The sequence below is a fragment of the Panicum virgatum genome, chromosome 3K (assembly GCF_016808335.1).
Source record: "Panicum virgatum strain AP13 chromosome 3K, P.virgatum_v5, whole genome shotgun sequence".
Lineage (NCBI taxonomy): Eukaryota > Viridiplantae > Streptophyta > Magnoliopsida > Poales > Poaceae > Panicum > Panicum virgatum.
Window position 1 is genome coordinate 54,845,263 of NC_053138.1, and position 18,498 is coordinate 54,863,760.

General features: G+C 41.3%; 1 protein-coding gene and 1 long non-coding RNA gene across 6 annotated transcripts; one reads left to right on the top strand and one right to left on the bottom strand.

The window, feature by feature from the left end:
* The first annotated feature begins 520 nt into the window (after positions 1 to 520).
* On the top strand, positions 521 to 12,348 carry LOC120699700. 2 transcript variants are annotated; one of them, XM_039983739.1, is made up of 7 exons: positions 521 to 1,349; positions 2,817 to 4,907; positions 5,719 to 5,771; positions 6,050 to 6,139; positions 8,397 to 11,468; positions 11,669 to 11,998; positions 12,089 to 12,348. In XM_039983739.1, the coding sequence occupies exons 1-5, from the start codon at positions 580 to 582 to the stop codon at positions 11,420 to 11,422; spliced, it is 6,030 nt and encodes a 2,009-aa protein (XP_039839673.1). In that variant the 5' UTR covers positions 521 to 579; the 3' UTR covers positions 11,423 to 11,468; positions 11,669 to 11,998; positions 12,089 to 12,348. The 2 variants fall into 2 exon arrangements, with proteins under 2 accessions (XP_039839673.1, XP_039839674.1); XM_039983740.1 differs by having other exon boundaries at positions 11,705 to 11,998.
* Positions 12,349 to 12,531: 183 nt separating this feature from the next.
* Positions 12,532 to 14,936, bottom strand: LOC120699701. 4 transcript variants are annotated; one of them, XR_005685549.1, is made up of 5 exons: positions 14,580 to 14,936; positions 14,401 to 14,497; positions 13,913 to 13,997; positions 13,723 to 13,763; positions 12,532 to 13,616 (listed from the first exon to the last, which is right to left on the bottom strand). It is a non-coding gene; the product is annotated as an uncharacterized LOC120699701 (long non-coding RNA). The 4 variants fall into 4 exon arrangements; XR_005685547.1 differs by having other exon boundaries at positions 12,652 to 13,402; positions 13,521 to 13,616; positions 13,913 to 14,497; XR_005685548.1 differs by having other exon boundaries at positions 12,652 to 12,926; positions 13,258 to 13,616; positions 13,913 to 14,497.
* Between the last annotated feature and the right edge of the window lie 3,562 nt (positions 14,937 to 18,498).

The window sequence follows — 18,498 nt, forward strand, 5'->3', positions numbered from 1 at the left end:
AATAATAGGATTGATATACTCCGGTGAAGCCTATGGGTTAGATATATAGGAGAGTCACGTGGTCTCCTCAACTTCTACTAGCAATGTGGGATTAAAAGTTTGCACCACATGGGCCTTAATGGGCCAAGCCCAAATTCCAACACTCTCCCATCAGAATTTGGATCACAATATAACAGAAACTCTCCATGAAACTCATTGAGACTGCCTCAGTGGAACCATAGTTTTTTTTTTACGCCGTGGAACCTTAGTTTTAAGTGTACGTTCAATTCACCCGTCTCCCTAAATTATTTGCCGTTCCCAGTGGGTAGCCTCATTCTACGCGTTTTGGTTTTCGTGTTAGGTTGGTTGTTGGGTAGCCTCATTCTACGCGTTTTGGTTTTCGTGTTAGGTTGGTTGTCGGGTTTCGGTGTTTACTCCAGCAAATACCGGGTACCTTTCTCGGTCAACCTCTAACGAGCTGTATTATTGCTGTTGCTTAATACTAATAATTACAAACGGCGGATTCCAATTGATCTATTTTGGTTGGCCAAGTAAAAGGAAAGGGGCTACTGAGCCGCCGAGGCATCATCCTCTGCCTATATGAAGGCTGATTTGCTCTCACGACGCATAGTTTGCTGCGTTCCAGATCTATGTACATGTACCCATTATTCTAACCTCCACCGTGCTCGATCACTCTGTGCTTTGCTGCTTCAGGCAAACATGGCAACCCCAATCAGCACATCACTTGGGGTTCTAGGATCCCTTCTCGGTAAGCTCGAGAAGGGCCCTCTCAAAGACTACCTCGAAGAAATTCTTGGCTACCTCGACGAGCTGTCGCGGTTGGAGGAGCCAACGTTGAAACAGAGGTCCTGGATGAAGGAGGTGCGCGAGCTGTCCTACGACATAGAGGACCATTTGGACGGGGATCAGCTCATGAGCGCCGAGTTCAGCTCCCATCTGGAAGAAGCAATTAAGCGATACAAAAGGTATAACCTCCATGGTTCCCCGCTCCACCGTAGATATTTGCCCGTTTGCCATCAGCCAACAACACAGTACAAAGAGGTCGCCAATCTGTTCCCTAGCTCGGCGGGAGAGCTCGTCGAGTGTCTGATCGATGATGAACAGGAACCGTTGAAAGTTGTAGCAATTGTTGGGCCCGGAGGGGTTGGTAAGACCATGCTTGCCAGAAACCTCTATCAAACTGTAGGAGGGAAATTCGACTGCCAAGCTTTTGTGCGGGTGACCAGAAAGCCTGATATGAAGAGGCTTCTGAGGGATATTCTCTCGCAAGTTTGGAGCTACCAGCCGGCTGACGCTTGCGGGATGCAGGAACTTATTGATGCCATAAAAGAGCACCTTCGTCATAGGAAGTAGGTATTTTATTCAAATCTACATTTTGGTGTACTTATTATTCCATAGTAGCTTTGTCCTACTTTGTCAAAGCACTTCCATCTTTGATAATTAGTTCCTAAACAATTTATAGTTGAACACTGTAAGGTTTATGTTTTTAGATTCATCATGAGAAATGCTTCTATAATACTCCTATATTTGATTTTCATATTGGTAGCTATATGGCTTTTTAGGAATTGAGGTTCAAAGATACAATTGTTTGACTTGCGATATAAAGCTATAACAGCTATTTATCAAACTAAAGATACATTGAGTTCAAGCAACGATCCGATTTACTAGATATTACTCTCTCCATCCAAAATATAGCTACTATTAGGTTTGCCCTCTTTAGACCTTTCACCTTTGACTATGAAATGAATATTTACACCCCGAATTATTACAAAAGTCCAATTTTTAACATTCAACTACAAAACCGAATAACAGAGGCCATCCAACTGTCAAAATCGGGCAGGTTTGGCACTTAGGGTGGTTTCAAAGGTGGTTTCCCAAATTTTTTTTGAAAATTAAAAATATTAAAATCTAAAATTAAAAAACTTATAAGTAATTCATTTTAAATAAAAAATAGGAAACTAGTATCAAAATTTTACTAAAAATGTAACCTAGCTATTTAGTTTTATCATATTCCTAGAATTTATATGCTTGTAGTTATGCCTATGAACAAATGAGACTCAAATAGATCAATAATAGATAGGCTACACTTGTAGAAAAATTTTGGTACATGTATCATATTTTTCCAAAAATTAATTTTGACTTTTGAGATCTAAGTATAATTTTTTAAAATATAAAATCACCTTTGAAACCACCCTAAGGCTAAACTGTCCTAAACTTGTCCGGTTTTTGTAGTTGGATGGCCTTTGGTTATCTGGTTTTGTATTTAAAGGTTGAAAATTGGACTTTCATGGTAGTTTGAGGGGGTAATCTAGATTTTTTAAACAAACAATAGAGATTGATAGTATTGGAATGATGTTCATCATGAAACCAACTATATCATGACATGTTACCCTATTATTTCAAATAAATTATTTTTAGAGATATTGTTGGTAAAAGTTAAAAGTATTTAATTTAGGTTAAACGTAAAAGTAACTGTATTCTAGGACGGAGAGTAAATTATTGGTCATGCCTATGATACACCAAAGTGTACACCATGGAAGTAATTTCTTCTTGATTACCGAGTATTTCATCTCATTGAACAAAATACAGGGACTATCTTGATGGTGTTGTGTTCTTCCACGTTACATTCATGTCTTCTACATCTTTCTCCCTTTCAAGAGTATTAACTAATATAATCCCTGCAGGGAAAGTGCATGCGTGCGTGCGTGTCCTATACCATGCCCTGGCACAAACTGAAATCCTATAACCTGTGATTTAAATACTACTTCTGTTATACCAGCTAGTTTATATTTTTTTCATGTACAAATAATTTTCAGGTACTTGATTGTAATGGATGATATATGCACTACATCATTATGGCATAGTATTCGTCGAGCCGTTCCAGAAGGCAGAAGCGGCAGTAGAATAATAATAACTGGACAGATTGAGGAGGTTGCATTAACATGTTGTGGTTATCACCCAAAGTGCATTTTTAATATGAACCTTCTCACAATGGAGTTTTCAAAAAAACTATTTTCCAGCATAGCCTTTAACTCTGAAGATAATTTCCGTAATCATGACACGGATGACTCTTCTGAAGATAATTGTCTTAAGCAAGTCAGGGATGATTCACTTGAAATTATTGAAAGATGTCTTGGGTTGCCGCTAACAATTGCCAGCATAGCTAGCCTTTTGTCGTGCTTTGTAGCAAGCCAACAAGAAGATGTGAAACCGATGGTGCAACAATGGAAGCATGTAAATCATTCATTACGGTCAAATAATCTGCTGCCTGGAAATTTTACCCCACAAGTAGCAAAGCAAGCCCTAAACCTTTGCTATAATAATCTTCCTCGCCATCTGAAGACATGCTTGCTTTATCTTACTATATATCCAGAAGATTATACAATCCTAAAGGACGATTTGGTAAAACTGTGGGTGGCAGAAGGCTTTATAACTGCAGTTGGCGGGCAGGAGCAGGCCATGGAGGAAGCAGGGAAGTATTTTGATGAACTTGTACAGAGAAGAATGATCCAGCCTGTAGATATCAATGATAACAATGAGGTTTCGTCGTGCACACTGAATAGCATGGTGCTTGATCTTATCGCCAACAAGTCAGTAGAAGACAATTTCGTCGCGGTAGTGGACAGATACCAAGGGCTGATAGGACTTTCCGAGAAGGTTCGTCGACTGTCGCTTCAGTTCGGCAATGCAAGACATGCAAATAATGAACAAGAATATATCAGTTTCTCACAAGTTCGGTCACTGGCATTTTTCGGGTTTTATAAATGCATGCCACCAATTGAAGAGTTTGAACTTGTTCGAGTTTTGGTCCTTCAGATTTGGGGAGATAACTGTGGGACAACTGTTGACCTCAGTGGAATTTCCGGACTGCGGCATCTGAGACATCTGAAGATTGCTTGTGACACCATCATTGATCTTCCGACACAGATACGCCAGCTGCAGTACTTGATGACAATTGAAATAGATGCAACGGCAACAAGCGTTGTTCCGTCGGATATTGTTCGTTTGCCGGGCTTGTTCCATCTTCTTCTTCCTGTTGATGCGGATATGCCTGATGCAATCGGGGACATGTCATCTCTCCGCACACTAGGCTATTTTGATCTCAGCAAATACTCAAGTGACATGGTCCGTAGTCTTGGTGGGCTGACCAATCTGCAACATCTTCATCTCACATGTTCAGCGTCAACCCATCTGGAGTCAAAATTTAACACGCTGGGTTCAATCATAGAGAGTCTTGGCAAACTCAAATCTGTAACCGTAGTTCCAAGAAGGTTCTTACACAAAAAGTCTTTTGCCCCTGGCCCTTCAGCTCTCCAAATCTCCTGGGACGATTTCTCTCACCCTCCTCCGTTTCTTCAGAATCTGGACTTCTCCCCTCGCATTTGCACTTTTGCCCGCCTTCCAAATTGGACCAGACAACTCGGCAAGCTATCTACATTGAAGATTGCAGTCCATAAACTGCAGAAGATAGACGTTGGTGTTCTTGAAGAGTTGCCTGCCCTAACAGTTCTTTCTTTGCATGTCAAAAGTGCCCCGGCTCAACTCATTGGTTTCCGCAAGGGTAAATTCCCCGCTCTCAAGTTGTTCAAGTTCACATGCAGCGTGCCATGGCTGGAGTTCGAGGAAGGAACGATGCCCAATCTACAAGAGCTACACCTCGGCTTCAACGCCCATGGGGCGGCAGCGGGCGGTCATACTCCTGTGGGCATGACGCACCTGTTAAGCCTCCAGCTACTGCGCGGAGTAATCGGGCGCGTCCAGGCAGAGCAATCCGATAGAGATGCTGCTGAATCTGCGCTAAGGAGCATCACTGATGCGCATGGAGCAAGAAGGCCCGTGGTCAACATCCGTTGGGTAGATTGGAATTTCTATCCAGTCTATGACAACACCCGCAGCTTAATCCGTGGGTATGATATGATTTTCCACTACATGCATACCACTTTGGACGCTTCTTTAAAATTTACTCTCTCCGTTCTAAAATGTAGGTCGTTTTGACTTTTTTAGATTTATATATTTTACTATATATCTAGACATATATTATATCTAGGTGCTTAGCAAATATTATAAATTAAAAAAAAATCAAAACGACCATAATTTTGAAACTGATGGAGTAGTACATACCATGTATGATCTTCTAGTTATTATAACTATGGAATCTGTTTTGGGTAAATATCCTTGGCCAAGCCACGTGAGTGGGCGAGGAATTTGAATGGACACCTGGCCCATGCATCAACATGGAATGGGCCGCTAGCTGGGATTTTAGGTTGCCAAATTGGCCCGAGAAAATATATGTACAATGTGTCTTTAATCACATAAATTCCTTTTTAGGTTAGCAATGCGTGCTAGTATTTCTTAACACTCCAAAAAATTATGTGATATTTCTTTGCACCTTAAGTAGTACATACATTATACACTACTGAAATATTTGCTGCTGCGGCATGGTATTGTTTCAGTACTAGAAATACAAAAAAAAGACATGTTTTGTTTTGAAACGTCTTGCATAGATCGAAGAAAATGTTAAACTTCGTTTTGACTATAACAATTTACACTAAATCTAGCTACTCCGATGTGGCATGCTATGATGAGTTATAGTATCCAAATTCTTCTTTTCATGTGACGTATGCAATATTAAATATCCCCTTGGACTAATTTATAGTTGCATGCCTTGCTCCATTTTCATGGAAGACAACGGAAAATAATTTATATGCATTTTATCAGGATACTTTCATCCTCTGAGCTGAAAGGAGCTGTTTCCAATCTCGAAAACTCAGGTAACTTATTCTGTTTTGCCAAGTCACTAGCTTTTTTTTGTTTTCAATAAATATTCCCGAGTATATATAGAGCAAGGAATTTACAGTACTAACCTTGATTTAAATAAAGACAATAATATATGCAAATATCTAGGGGGTGCAAATGTAGTAATAAGCACATATATTAAGTACATCGATATATTCATTCTGTTTTAGCTACTGTATGTATAATCTGCCAGTGCATTTATGCTGTAGAATTTCATATATATATATATATATCAATGTTTTCCTTTCCTCAGAATCACAGCGAGAGCACAAATTCCAACAGTCTGAAATGTCCGATTGGACCATGGCAACCATACCGGTTGTGCATGTGGAGCTTTATGCTGGTAAAACTCTCGCTTGTCCTTCGCTGAGCGTGTTCTTACTATACATGCTAACACTACTTAGGAATTATCACTATACCTGAAGATGTATTAGTATTCAGCTAGCATGTTGCTAAACATCTTCGTGGGTGGTTTAGAAATAGATAAGTAGATAATAAAGGCAACTCTTCAATATATGGTGCCTAGATTATTCGTGTGCCACTAATCGAAACTAATGCTACTAAATATTTTTCAATTCAATATACACCCTTCCACATCACACAGATTCAGACCGTTGATTTGACCTGGAACAAATAAGTTTTCCTCACTACCTATTAGAGCTCTTATTCCCCTTTGGACAATATTCTGCTGTAGTGTATACCCTAGGGCTGAAATAATGTTTTTCTCACTACCTACCTAACCATGAGTAACTCTTATTTTTCATTTTGTTGAATTCGATACATACGCTGATATACATGTTTAGGCGTGAATTCTGATTCTCTAAATGCAGTGGAACTTTTCTTTGATAAGAATATGTTTGTTTATGTCATATGGAAATCAAATATCATTAAAATTTCACTAAAAATTCTTAAGTACATAATTACATATCCTTGTACTGATGAAATTTGTGCGCCGAGACTTCAACACTGTCATATTGTCCTATAAATATATTTTCTTACTACTTTCCAAATAACCAAGAAATAAAACTTGATGGTATGAAAGTACTTTTAACAAAAAAAGTTTAACGGTATCATTTCCATTTATCTAAAGGAGGGCATTGTCGGGGTTTACGCCGGCAATCCACCAAGGGGGTCGCAATGGTGGTAGGTTTTTTGGGAGGTGAAATCGTGAGACCTAAATATGAGGATAACATAGATTATCTCCCACGGTTTTTTCTTCAGAACTGTGGGAGATAATGCATCTCTATGCCCATTGGTATTATTTTGAACCATCGAGAGATACTATCTCTCATGAATTCTATTTGGAAACGTATAGGAGATATTATCCCTCGCATGTTTTATTTGGATCCCAATGGTTCCAAACAACAAGGCTCATCTAAGACAGATTGTAAAATGAACCATTATCGATAAATGGGAAAAATGTAAATTACTACCATTAGTTATAACAAAAGTCTAGATAACCTTCTAAACTATCGTTTGATTTATTTTAACCCCCCCCCCCAAATGCCCTTTGGTTCACACTGCCCCTAATACAATTTGTCTTTCTTATTTCTTCTTGCATAGCTAGAGTTTTAAGTTGAAATTTTATAAGATGATAGCACACATCATAACATATGTTAGAAAATATACATCATAATTATTTATCATTATTTTTATATGTTAGGATATTAATAATAAATTAATCATTGGAGTCCATTAATATGCGTTGTGATGTCTAATACTATCATGCCAAATTGGAAATTAAAGTTCAACTTGTGTATGGAGAAACAAAATAAAAAGATAATTTTTCCCACTATAAATTTTGAAGGTTTGTCCAAAGAATCTGTTGAATCTAATATGCGCCCCCTTTTTTTTCTTTTTGTAGTTGTATGGATCTACTAGGATACGAGTAGCAAGTCACTTTCCTTTAAAATGCCTTTTCTTTTACTTTTAATATAAGAAAAAAGTTCATATTACCCCATTGAAGTATCGTCCAGATAACCCACTAAACTATTTCTTTGTTCAATTTATCCCCTAAACTATGTCATTTGATCCAATTTACCCCATTAATGAGATTAAATATTTTTACTTATCCATGTACAAGCAAAGTTTTGAGTTAAAATTTTGCAAGATGATAGCAGACATCATAACACATTTTAGACAAAATATGTCAAGCATTTTTCATCATTATTTTGATAGGATATTGATAATTAATCATAAATCAACACTTATGATATAAAATTATAGAAAAAATAATAAAAAATCATAATATATTATTTTACATACACTGTGATGCAACCCTGTAAAATCTTAAACTAATATTTCACTTGTATGTAGAGAAATAAAACAAAAAGACGAATTAAATTAGGAGGTAAACTGAACCAAATGGCATAGTTTATGAGCCAAATTGAACCAAGAGATAGTTAAAGGGGTTATCCGGACTTGGACCATACTTAAGAGAAGTAATTTGAACCTTTTCCTTAATATGTATTCAGAAAACTTTTCCTGCTAGTTTCGTGGCAAGTACAGATTCATTTTCATGGTTGTGTCCTTGTTGTTTTGATCTGAAAATCAGCAGAATTTTCAAGTATATATCCTCATTATGTTTTTTCCCTTATTAGATCGACGTGAAGTTTGTTCGGTGGCAACCATACCAGATTCTTCTGTTAAATCTTGCATCAATCAAGTGCAACAAATTATTCAGGCTGGAGCCTTGGGAGTGTATAATGAGCTCTCCGAGCTACTGCAAAAAATGCAGCAGATACACAAGTTTCTCGTTTCTGGAATGAGGATAGAAGTATATAGCACCATCATTTGGCTTACAGACGTAAAGGATGCTATGTCTGAAGCTGACGCCATAATTGACTCTCTCAGATCTGAAGGTGAACAAGAAAGTCATGCATCATCGCCATCGCCAACAAGCATAATTGCATGTATTCCAGTTCAGTTTCTCTCCTGTGTTCATACTGTTCAGAAGCGTCCTAAGATTAATGCTAGAATTAGAAAAACAAAGATCTCGGAGCTGCAGCAGAGAGTTAAGACACTTGCCGATACAGAACCAATTGTCAAAGCTTCACCATGGAATCGAAATATCTCCCACCTATTAGAACCCAACCTTGAGGGAGAGGAGATCATAAATGCTAGCGGAAAATTGGCAGATTTGGTAGTCGCACTTGCACATAAGCGGAAGAAAGTTCACAAGCTTGCAATTGTTGGAAAGGGAGGAGTTGGCAAGACAACATTAGCGCAAAGGGTTTACAATCATCATAACGTGAGAGGGATCTTCAGCAAACAAGCATGGCTTTGTGTTTCTGGTGAATACTCTGACAATACACTTATAAAAGAACTTCTTAAAAATATTGGCGTGCCTCAAGAGAAAGAATTAAGGAAAGAAGAGCTCAGGAGTAAGCTATCAGAAGCAATTAAAGGCAAGAGTTTATTTCTGGTGTTGGATAATGTGTGGACTTCTCATGTCTGGACTGATCTACTAGAAGCTCCATTGGATGCTACAGCTACAGCACTAATTTTGGTAACAACCAGAAACATTGAAGTTGCACAAGAAATTGGGGTACAAGTACAGCATGTGCATCAAGTTGAATTAATGAGAAGAGAAGTTGGATGGGAGTTATTTTGGAAGAGTATGCACATAAATGAAGAGGAAGAAGTTAAAAATCTGAAGGAAATAGGGATGCACATTGTTGATAAGTGTGGCGGCCTCCCTCTTGCAATCAAAGCTGTGGCTGGTGTCCTAGCGACAAAGGACAAAAACAAGAAACAATGGAAAAAGATCCTGAAAAGCAGTGCTTGGTCTACAAATGAAGCTTCTACTGAACTACATGGTGCTTTTTATTTGAGTTATGAGGATCTACAACCATATTTGAAACAATGCTTCCTTTATTGCGCCCTATTTCCAGAAAAGTGGACTATGAATCGTGATGATCTAGTCCGATTCTGGGTTGCTGAAGGTTTTGTAAAAGACAAAGAAAATCAACTACTAGAAGATTCAGCAGAAGAATACTACTACGAGTTGATTTACAGAAATCTCCTAGAACCAGAGCCCATATATTTTGGCCACCAATGGTGCAAAGTGCATGATCTTTTAAGGCAGTTTGCTCTAAATTTATCAAACGAAGAGTTCTTTTCTGGAGATCCAGAATCCTTGGATTCTAAAACTTTGTCTAGACTAAGATATATTTCAGTTATTACAGGGAAGAATTTGGTACATTTCCCGGCAATGGGTACAGGCCTTAAAGAAGTAAAGACATTGATTTTTAATGGTGACAACTCAACATCAATTGAAAGTACAGTTTTTCAACAGTTTCACCATGTTAAAGTTCTGGATTTGACTGGGTTACATGTAGGGAACCTTACAGAATACATTGGAAATTTGGTCCATCTACGTTTACTAGATCTTGACGGTACTGATGTATCTTGCATTCCAGAGTCAATTGGTTCTCTCAGAAGCCTGGAAGTATTGAACCTGCAGAGGTGCGATTCTTTGCATAGTCTCCCTTCTGCAATTACCAAGCTGTGTAATTTGAGGCGCCTTGGCCTTGGTGGTACATCAATAGACCAGGTCCCAGAAGGGATAGGTAACTTGGCATTTCTTAGTGATTTGGAAGGGTTTCCGATAGGCACTAGCCGTGATAATACTAGAATGCAAGATGGGTGGAAATTGGAAGAGTTGGCTTCACTTGTTCAGTTGAGGCGGCTTGATGTGGTCAAATTGGGTAAAGCACTTCCATGTGGTACAAGTTCATTTCTTGAAGACAAAGAACATCTCAAATTTATTGTACTACGCTGCACAGAACAAGCTACAGACAAACCATACCCTGATGAAGATGTTAGAAACATAGAGACAATCTTTAAGCAGTTAACTCCTCCTAAAAACTTGGAAGATCTAGCCATTGACAGATTCTTTGGCCAGTGTTATCCCACGTGGTTAGGTTTAGGTACCCATTTACCATCAGTAAAACATTTGACACTTGCTAATTGCATATCATGTGAGCAGCTGCCACCAGTCGGGCAGCTACCCAACTTGAAATACCTTAGAATTGTGGGGGCAACCGCAGTTACAAGGGTCGGACCAGAGTTTATTGGCCGTGGGATCGGAAATCCCAGTTCGTCGCAGGCAGTAGCATTCCCAATGCTTGAATTCCTCATGATGAGAGACATGACCAACTGGGCGACGTGGTCCTTTGTTGAGGAGGAAGAGATCCAGCAGGAGAGTACTCCAGGAAACAAAGAGATGGCACTGCAGCTACTGCCACGTCTGAAGGAGCTGCAACTTGTCAATTGTCCCAAGATAAGGTCGCTCCCATCACACCTCGCACAGGCTTCCAGCTTAAAAGTGATCCAGTTAAGATGGGCCAGCAGCTTGAATGTGCTGGGGAACTTGCCCTGGCTTTCTGACATCCTTGTACTGGCAACATGTAGCAACCTGGAGACTATCTCCAACCTTCCTCTTGTGACAGTGCTACGCCTACAGAAATGCCTGAATTTAAGATCTGTTGAGAACTTGGACAATCTGCAGCAAATCTGGCTAACACAGGACATGAAAGATACCTCTTCACAGTGGCTATCACAGCTTCAGGAACAGCATCGGCGGCGCCATAGTAAAGAATTAGATGTCTACACATGGCGATAACGTGTAAATGTTCGTTCAGTTGGATGACAACAGGAGATGATGAAAGGTATGATCATTGACTAGTGCTTTCAATTCCAAGTTCAGTTGCATCTGAATGTACTCTTAATGAATCCAAACAAGCTGCCTTCCTTTTTCATTTCCCCCCTGGATTTTTTTGTATCGTTCTAGTTTTTGTGGTGGTATGCTCATTCTAGCTACTTTATTTTCCTCATATTTAATTAATTTTGTTCTTCTCAAATTCTGTAGTTTGGAGGTGGACTAATGAGGACTTCTCAAATGTAGGACAAGCATCATTTTCAGGCAGCGTGGATTGGAGTCATCTTATCAAATGTTGTGAGCATGCCTACAAAATTTTTTATTTGGAAAGAGCATGAAGTCTACTACTTATTTCCAACAAATAAATGGAATGGGATATGGACAATCCTACTTGGCTTTCCAACTGATTGCGGCGATTCGACGAGGCCTCCCGCGGCGCGTGCGGATGCGGAAGGGCGCGTGCAGGCGCCGGGCGGGCGCAAAGCTGCGGCGCGCCGGCCAAGGCGGAGGCAGCCACGCGCGGCAGGCTGGGCCGTGCAGGTCTGTCCTGTGATGTCCAATTTTCTCCCCTCCGTTCTTTTGTTCTTTGTTCAACTTGTTTCTTACTCATTTCTTTTTTTGCTTCTTCAGATCCGTGAGGAGAAACAGAGGAACCATTTTTCAGGGGAATCAAAAATATTTTTTGAGGGGAAGAAACAGAGGAACTGAGAAAGTGGTAGATTGGATTTGTTCTGTTAACCATAAAAGTCGATTGTCAGTGTTTTGTTGTGCACTAGCAGATTATAAATGGACCAAATTGTATTTGTTTGATTGTTGATTTGTATAAGCAAGATTGTGGCAGTGTAAATGTGGACGCAATGGTGTAAATGCCAATGCAATTGCAGCGATCAGTGCTCCGGCTCTGTTCTTTTGATTAGTAACTAGGTTTGTGCCCGTGCGTTGCTACGGGCTGAAAAAATTCAGTGCAATACAAATACCCCTCATTGAATCCAATCCGAATACTAACAATCTAGACCGCTTGAATCGAAAACATAGTTGACATTCAAACTCGTGATGTGAGTTTGGAACCAAAATTAAAGAGTCATTCATGTATAATATATTCCAAGACATTCAAAACTACTATACGTCTCGAACCATTGAACCATCTAAACTATTTATAGAGAAAATAATGCGGGTCACAGGTCCAAGCAAGGTGTGTAACAAAATGACAATATGCCAACACCTTGAGGTCGTACAGGAATTAACTGAAACAATGTTTAAAAACTATCAAGGATGTTCTTTGTCCAACATGGAGGGAGCTCAGTCATGGAGGGAAGCATGACCTTTGTCCAAAAAGAAAGTACAACAGACACACCATTGGCGAAGCCATGGGATCCACCGCAAGCTCCCGCATCCAACTATTCAACAAGCATCCCGGATCTGCACCATGGCCACTATCTTTCCATCGTCTGTGCTCCGCAACAGACACCTATGCGAATATGTTTGGGAGCAGTTGATTAACTTTTCAGCACAAATAACAATTGTTCTAACAGTTCTTAATCTGACATAATTCAGCTAGTGATTAACTTGGCGATAAACCAAATAAAATTACGAAGCGGAACCTATATAACTTAATTAGCTTTATATGTTAAATGACCCAAAAAACAATTTGAAACTACAGCTTATCAGATAAAATACATGCCCCAAAATTTCATAAGATAATATTTCAAACTGTGAACATGAAAATTAGGCATCAATGAAAATAAACATAAGCCCAATTTTTCATGCAATAGTGACTGAGAGCATTGAACACTACTGACTGTTTTCTTTGATCCATTCCACCACTGCTGAAGCAGAATTTGCAAGAGTTATCTTGTTTAACATCTATCTTAACTCCATCATCTGCTAGACAGTACAATCCAAGATGAATCCAGCCTTGTCTCTATCACGATCACGTGACATCAACTAAAAGAAAGAAACAAAAATCATCAACACCCTTAGCAGAGGTGGATGTATATTGTTTTTCCTCTCAATCTTGTTCTAGGTCCAAATAAAAATAATGCTGAACAATAGTAACACAAACCATAGAGAAGAGGAAACATGTCACCAAGGTCACCAATCCACCAGGAGAAATAGCTGAATGCAATACCCTGTTCAGATTCCCTGTTTAGTTGGCAACCTGCAAGTAGACAAGAGGGCCACGGTCAATGCAGAAAAAATAATCTTATCCTGAACTTGAAAAGAACATCACAAAGAGTGCGAAGAGCCAAAGATCTTTCTTGTACCATGTTTCTAGTGAATTTTTAGATGAGAGATGATATACGGACTGGAATTGGATGGGTCATGGAGGTTCAATCCACCAGAAGAAGAATCACATTAGTATTGGCCCAGAAAAAGATAACTGATCAAAATCATAGTAAAAATAAAAAAATGAAGTGACACTGTACGAGTTGAGGGTAGTGAGTGCATCCTTACCAACAATCAATCACAAGGGGAAACCACAACATGGATACCAGATGAAATCACTGCTTCAGGCACTCTTTCCACATTGCTGCAGCCTCTGAAAAGGACCAAGTAAAGAATTAATTTAATGATGAAGCTAACCGCATACAAAATAATCAGCTCCATGAAGGGGTTCCTGGCCATGATAAATCTCTATTTCCTTGTCAAGGTTCATTTTCAATCAACTCCAAAACTTCATGATTTAAGTAAAATTTCGACAGAATCTTAGACATTCATGTGATTGTGAAAAAGTAACCTTACTAAGTAATTTTACATCTATCATGCACCAACAGGTATGTAAGGAAAGGAATGCCAAGCTATATTTAAGAATCAGCATGAAGTTCAAAAGAAAAAAAAAAGAGTTGTATAAGTTTGTAACAACATAAAATTGTCTCTAGAATTCAGAAAAAGTAGCAGAAGCTTAACCCATACTCGGTATAGTACTGAAAATAAAAAGATACCTGAAAACACACATCAATTTTCCTGAAGTCAAATGAATCCCTAGGAAAATCCTCACCTGATCCATTTGCTATGTTAAGCCGCATGTATAATCTAAACCTATGTGAGCAGAAAAATATCAGAAATAATAGCCAAACGTGAACAATGGATCGATTTAAGTGGAGAAAGGAAATGAAAATACCTTTTCAATTGGAGAAAGAAATCGATCTTGATTTTGCTTGTCATGGTGATGTGGCCACACGGCATAGGGGAGAGAGACGTGCATGCCCGCAGCTAGTCAGGTCGGACCGTCGGAGAAGCGAGGCACTGGTGGAGGATGGGGAGCCCCTGGATGGCGTGCGATTGCCTGCGACGGGCGGAGCCAACGGCATGTGGAGGCAACATAGTGGGGAGGGTACTTACGGCGTCAACGCACGGAGCCCGCGGGGATCCCTTCCCAGCCTCCAGGAACGCAAGGCCCCCGCGGCCGTCGCTGCATCAGCTTGGGCCGCGCGGCAGGGAGGGGTCCCAGACTCCCAATCGGCTATCAGATCAGCAGGACAGATTTGCTGCAGCTCAGCTGAGCATGCAGGCCGAGCAGGCTCGTCAGCAGGAGGCCCAGACACTTGTTCTTGAGGGCATTCGGCAGCAGCAGGAGGCCATGAGGCTACAGCTACAGCAGCAGTCCCAAATACAGCAGCAGATGTTCACATTCTTCTCGGGATGCTTCGGCTAGCTATATCGTCACACTGGACTGCCTGAGCCTCAGCTCCCTACACCCCAGCAGCTCCAGTTCGACCCTACTGCTCCCGCTCCTCCTGTTGGCGGATTTGTGCAGACACCCTTGTCATCTTTCCCGATGTCACCACTTCTTCAGACCGGGTTGTTTGCCAGTCCTGTTCCTACTGCTGCTCCGATTCCTGCTCCTCAGCCTAGTGTTTGGACTGTCGAGCAGCGTGCAGAGTTTCATAGACAGCAGCAGATCCTACACCAGCTACAGCACCCCTCGGCTCAGTCACTCACGTTCGAGTCACCTTCACAGCCTGAGGTGCTCCGTCCATCCGTCGCGCGCTCCACTCAGCCAGACCTGACTCCTGTCACGTCTGCTCCTCCGACGGACTCCACGGTCGTCGCCGCGCCAGCTTCTACCGCTACACCAGCTACTTCTGCTGCTCCGACGACTCCGGTCGAGCAGAAGTCCTCTTCGGTCGACGACGACTGGACGGACGACGACGCCGACGACTCCGCCGCTCAGTTCTCCACCGGACCCAGCCGGAAGACTCCGCCTTCTCCAGCTCAGGATTAGTTTGCCTTCCTTTTTGGTGCTTTGTTGCCAAAGGGGGAGATAGATAGGGGGAGTAGAGATAGGGGGAGCTTGGTGGTTTGTGGCGTGATTGGATCTTCATGGATTTTGTGTATGGACATGTTATTTGGATTTTGTGTATGCTCTGTGTTGACATGTCCCTACATGTGCTTTATTTCAAGTATTGCATGCTTGTTTATCACTTTCATTTTTCTTATAGTATGTATCTCTACTTTGTGTTGTCATCAATCACCAAAAAGGGGGAGATTGTAGCGCATCTAGGCCGATAGATGCTAATGGTAAGTTTCGGTGATTTATGACAACCGTATGTGACTAACGTGTGTTTTAAAGGAAAGCTCAATAACTGGATTAGTCTCATATGAAATATGAAAGGAGACCCCTCAATTCGAAACAATCATGCGTACCAAGGACTCGATATGAAAGATTAAGGACCTTTCTAGTCTCAAGTGTCACAAGGAGTTGAAGGACACTTGATTTAGTTAGGTTTTATAGTTTCTAGTTCTTGATCGTACTATTAAGAGGGGTTCATGAGTTAGTAGCTTGATCAAACTTGGGTTGGCCTTAGAAATCTTGCACACTAGCTCAAAAACAGCTCAAGATGGTCAGTAGAAGTTAACACAACACTTGGAAGAAGAAACAATCGAAGTTACTTTGAAATCCAAGTCAATCCAGCTGAAAACCAGAAAAAACAGCAGCACCGGTTGAACCGGTGCCCTAGCGTCGGAGCATCCGATGCTTGGCGGAAGGACCGATGCCCTATCGGTCTATCTTCTCTGGATGAAGGCACAAATCAAGTCTAGCACCGGTTGAACCGATGGTCAGAAAAGTAAGCACCGGTGCAATGGAAGTTCTTTGTTCCAGAGAGCATGTTATGGTGGACTTCAACTTCTCTTCAGCACCGGTTGAACCAACGCTTCGGAATCAAAGTACCGGTGCATTGAACGTCCTATGTTCCAGAGAGCTTGTTTGAATTAATCAGTGAACCTCTTCAGCACCGGTTGAACCGATGCCCCTACGGAGCATGCACCGGCGCATTGAAGCAAGCCTGGACACTGTGTCAGAACCCCAACGGCTACAATTTGGACACAGAGAGACCGGTTGAACCGATGCCTCAAAACAGACACCCATCGGTTCTTCCGGTGCTCACGGTTTTTCTGCAGTGGACCTCCAACGGCTATGTAACTTCTTCCACTCTATATAAGGGCACCCCATGGCTCATTTCAGTTGCCTTTGACACCTTGAAAACCTGAGGCCACCTTTGAGAAGAAGAGAAAGAGCTTTGAGCAAAAGAGAGAAGATCTAGTGCTTAGTTTGTGCTTCAACCTTGAAGATTTCATCCTTTGCAAGTGTAGCAAGTGTGCTTGAGCTAGGGCCAACTGAGTGTAGGTCAAGTGAAGGCTTAGGAGCTTGTTACTCTTGGTGTTTGGCAGCACCTAGACGATCTTGGTGATCGAAGTGGTTCTCGCGGAGTTTGCCAAGGATTGTGGGAGCCCGGTGAAGAAGATTGTACGTGGCTTGAGCTCCACCACGCCGGGATGGTGAACGGAGACTCTTAGTGAGCGCCCAAGTCTCGGTGACATGGGAGGTGACAAGACTCTTAGTGAGTGTCACAACGTGGATTAGGGGTGTGTGCCAACACATCGACACCACGGGAAAAAATCCGGTTGTCTCTTGCAGTCTCTTTCATTTCAAGCACTTACTCTCATGCATTCTTTCATGTGCTTGACCTTAGAGATCATAGCTTAGCTCTACCTTGCTTAGTTTCATATCTTTGTTAGCTTGTGTAGTTTGCTTTGTTTAGCCGGTTGGTGAATTGAGCCTTACTAGCATTGCATAGGTTAAGGTTGTTTTATCTATCTTAGAAATTTGAAAAAGGCCCAATTCACCCCCCCTCTTGGTCCATCGATCCTTACAACGTCGTATTCGGAATGGTATGGACGAGTCCGAAGCAAGCAAGGCACAAAAGCGTTGCAGCCAATGTGGAGCATTGGGTCACAACTACAAGAAGTGTCCTCAGAATGCACTTCACGATGCTGCTGACGTCGGTCCTTCCGGAAATCCCAGAGATGGAGCACCTCCTACGTTCAGACGACCATCGGCGAGAATTGCTCGTGGAAGGCATTCGGTGTCATGATCCACAATTGTATCGAACATATTTGTAATATGTAGTGATCGTGCGTCCAGTTTGTATGGAACATATCTGTAATGTATAAATATCGTGCGTGGAGTTTGTATCGAACCTATCTGTAATATATAGTAATCGTGCGTGGAGTTTGTATCGAACCTATCTGTAATGTATAAATATTACGCGTCCAGTTTGTATGAAACATATATGTACCTATGTGTTCTCATATATTTTTGAATGTAGGTATGGAGATGGACTCCTTGCTAGACCCAGTTATCGACTCGAGCCACAGGTCTTACTTTGCAGCAGTTGAGCACCGAGCCCTAGAGGTGCTACGTCCTCGTCCACCCGGGGAGGCGATCTCTATACACCACGATTGGTGTGACAGGTATGTAATGAAATATTATTGTTTATCACTTATGTATTCGTCGGTATTCCTTTGTTTTGACAATTTTGTTTATTGCAGGTTACGTGAGGCCGGTCTACTGACTCTGAGCCGTCTTGTCGAGGTTGGGCCTATTCAGCTCGACCGATCCTTCCTGACGGCGCTCGTTGACAGATGGAGGCCGGAGACACACACGTTCCACCTCCCGTGTGGGGAGATGACTCCTACGCTGCAGGACGTGGACTAGCTCCTCGGCCTCCCTATCGTCGGGGAGGCTATAGGTCCGT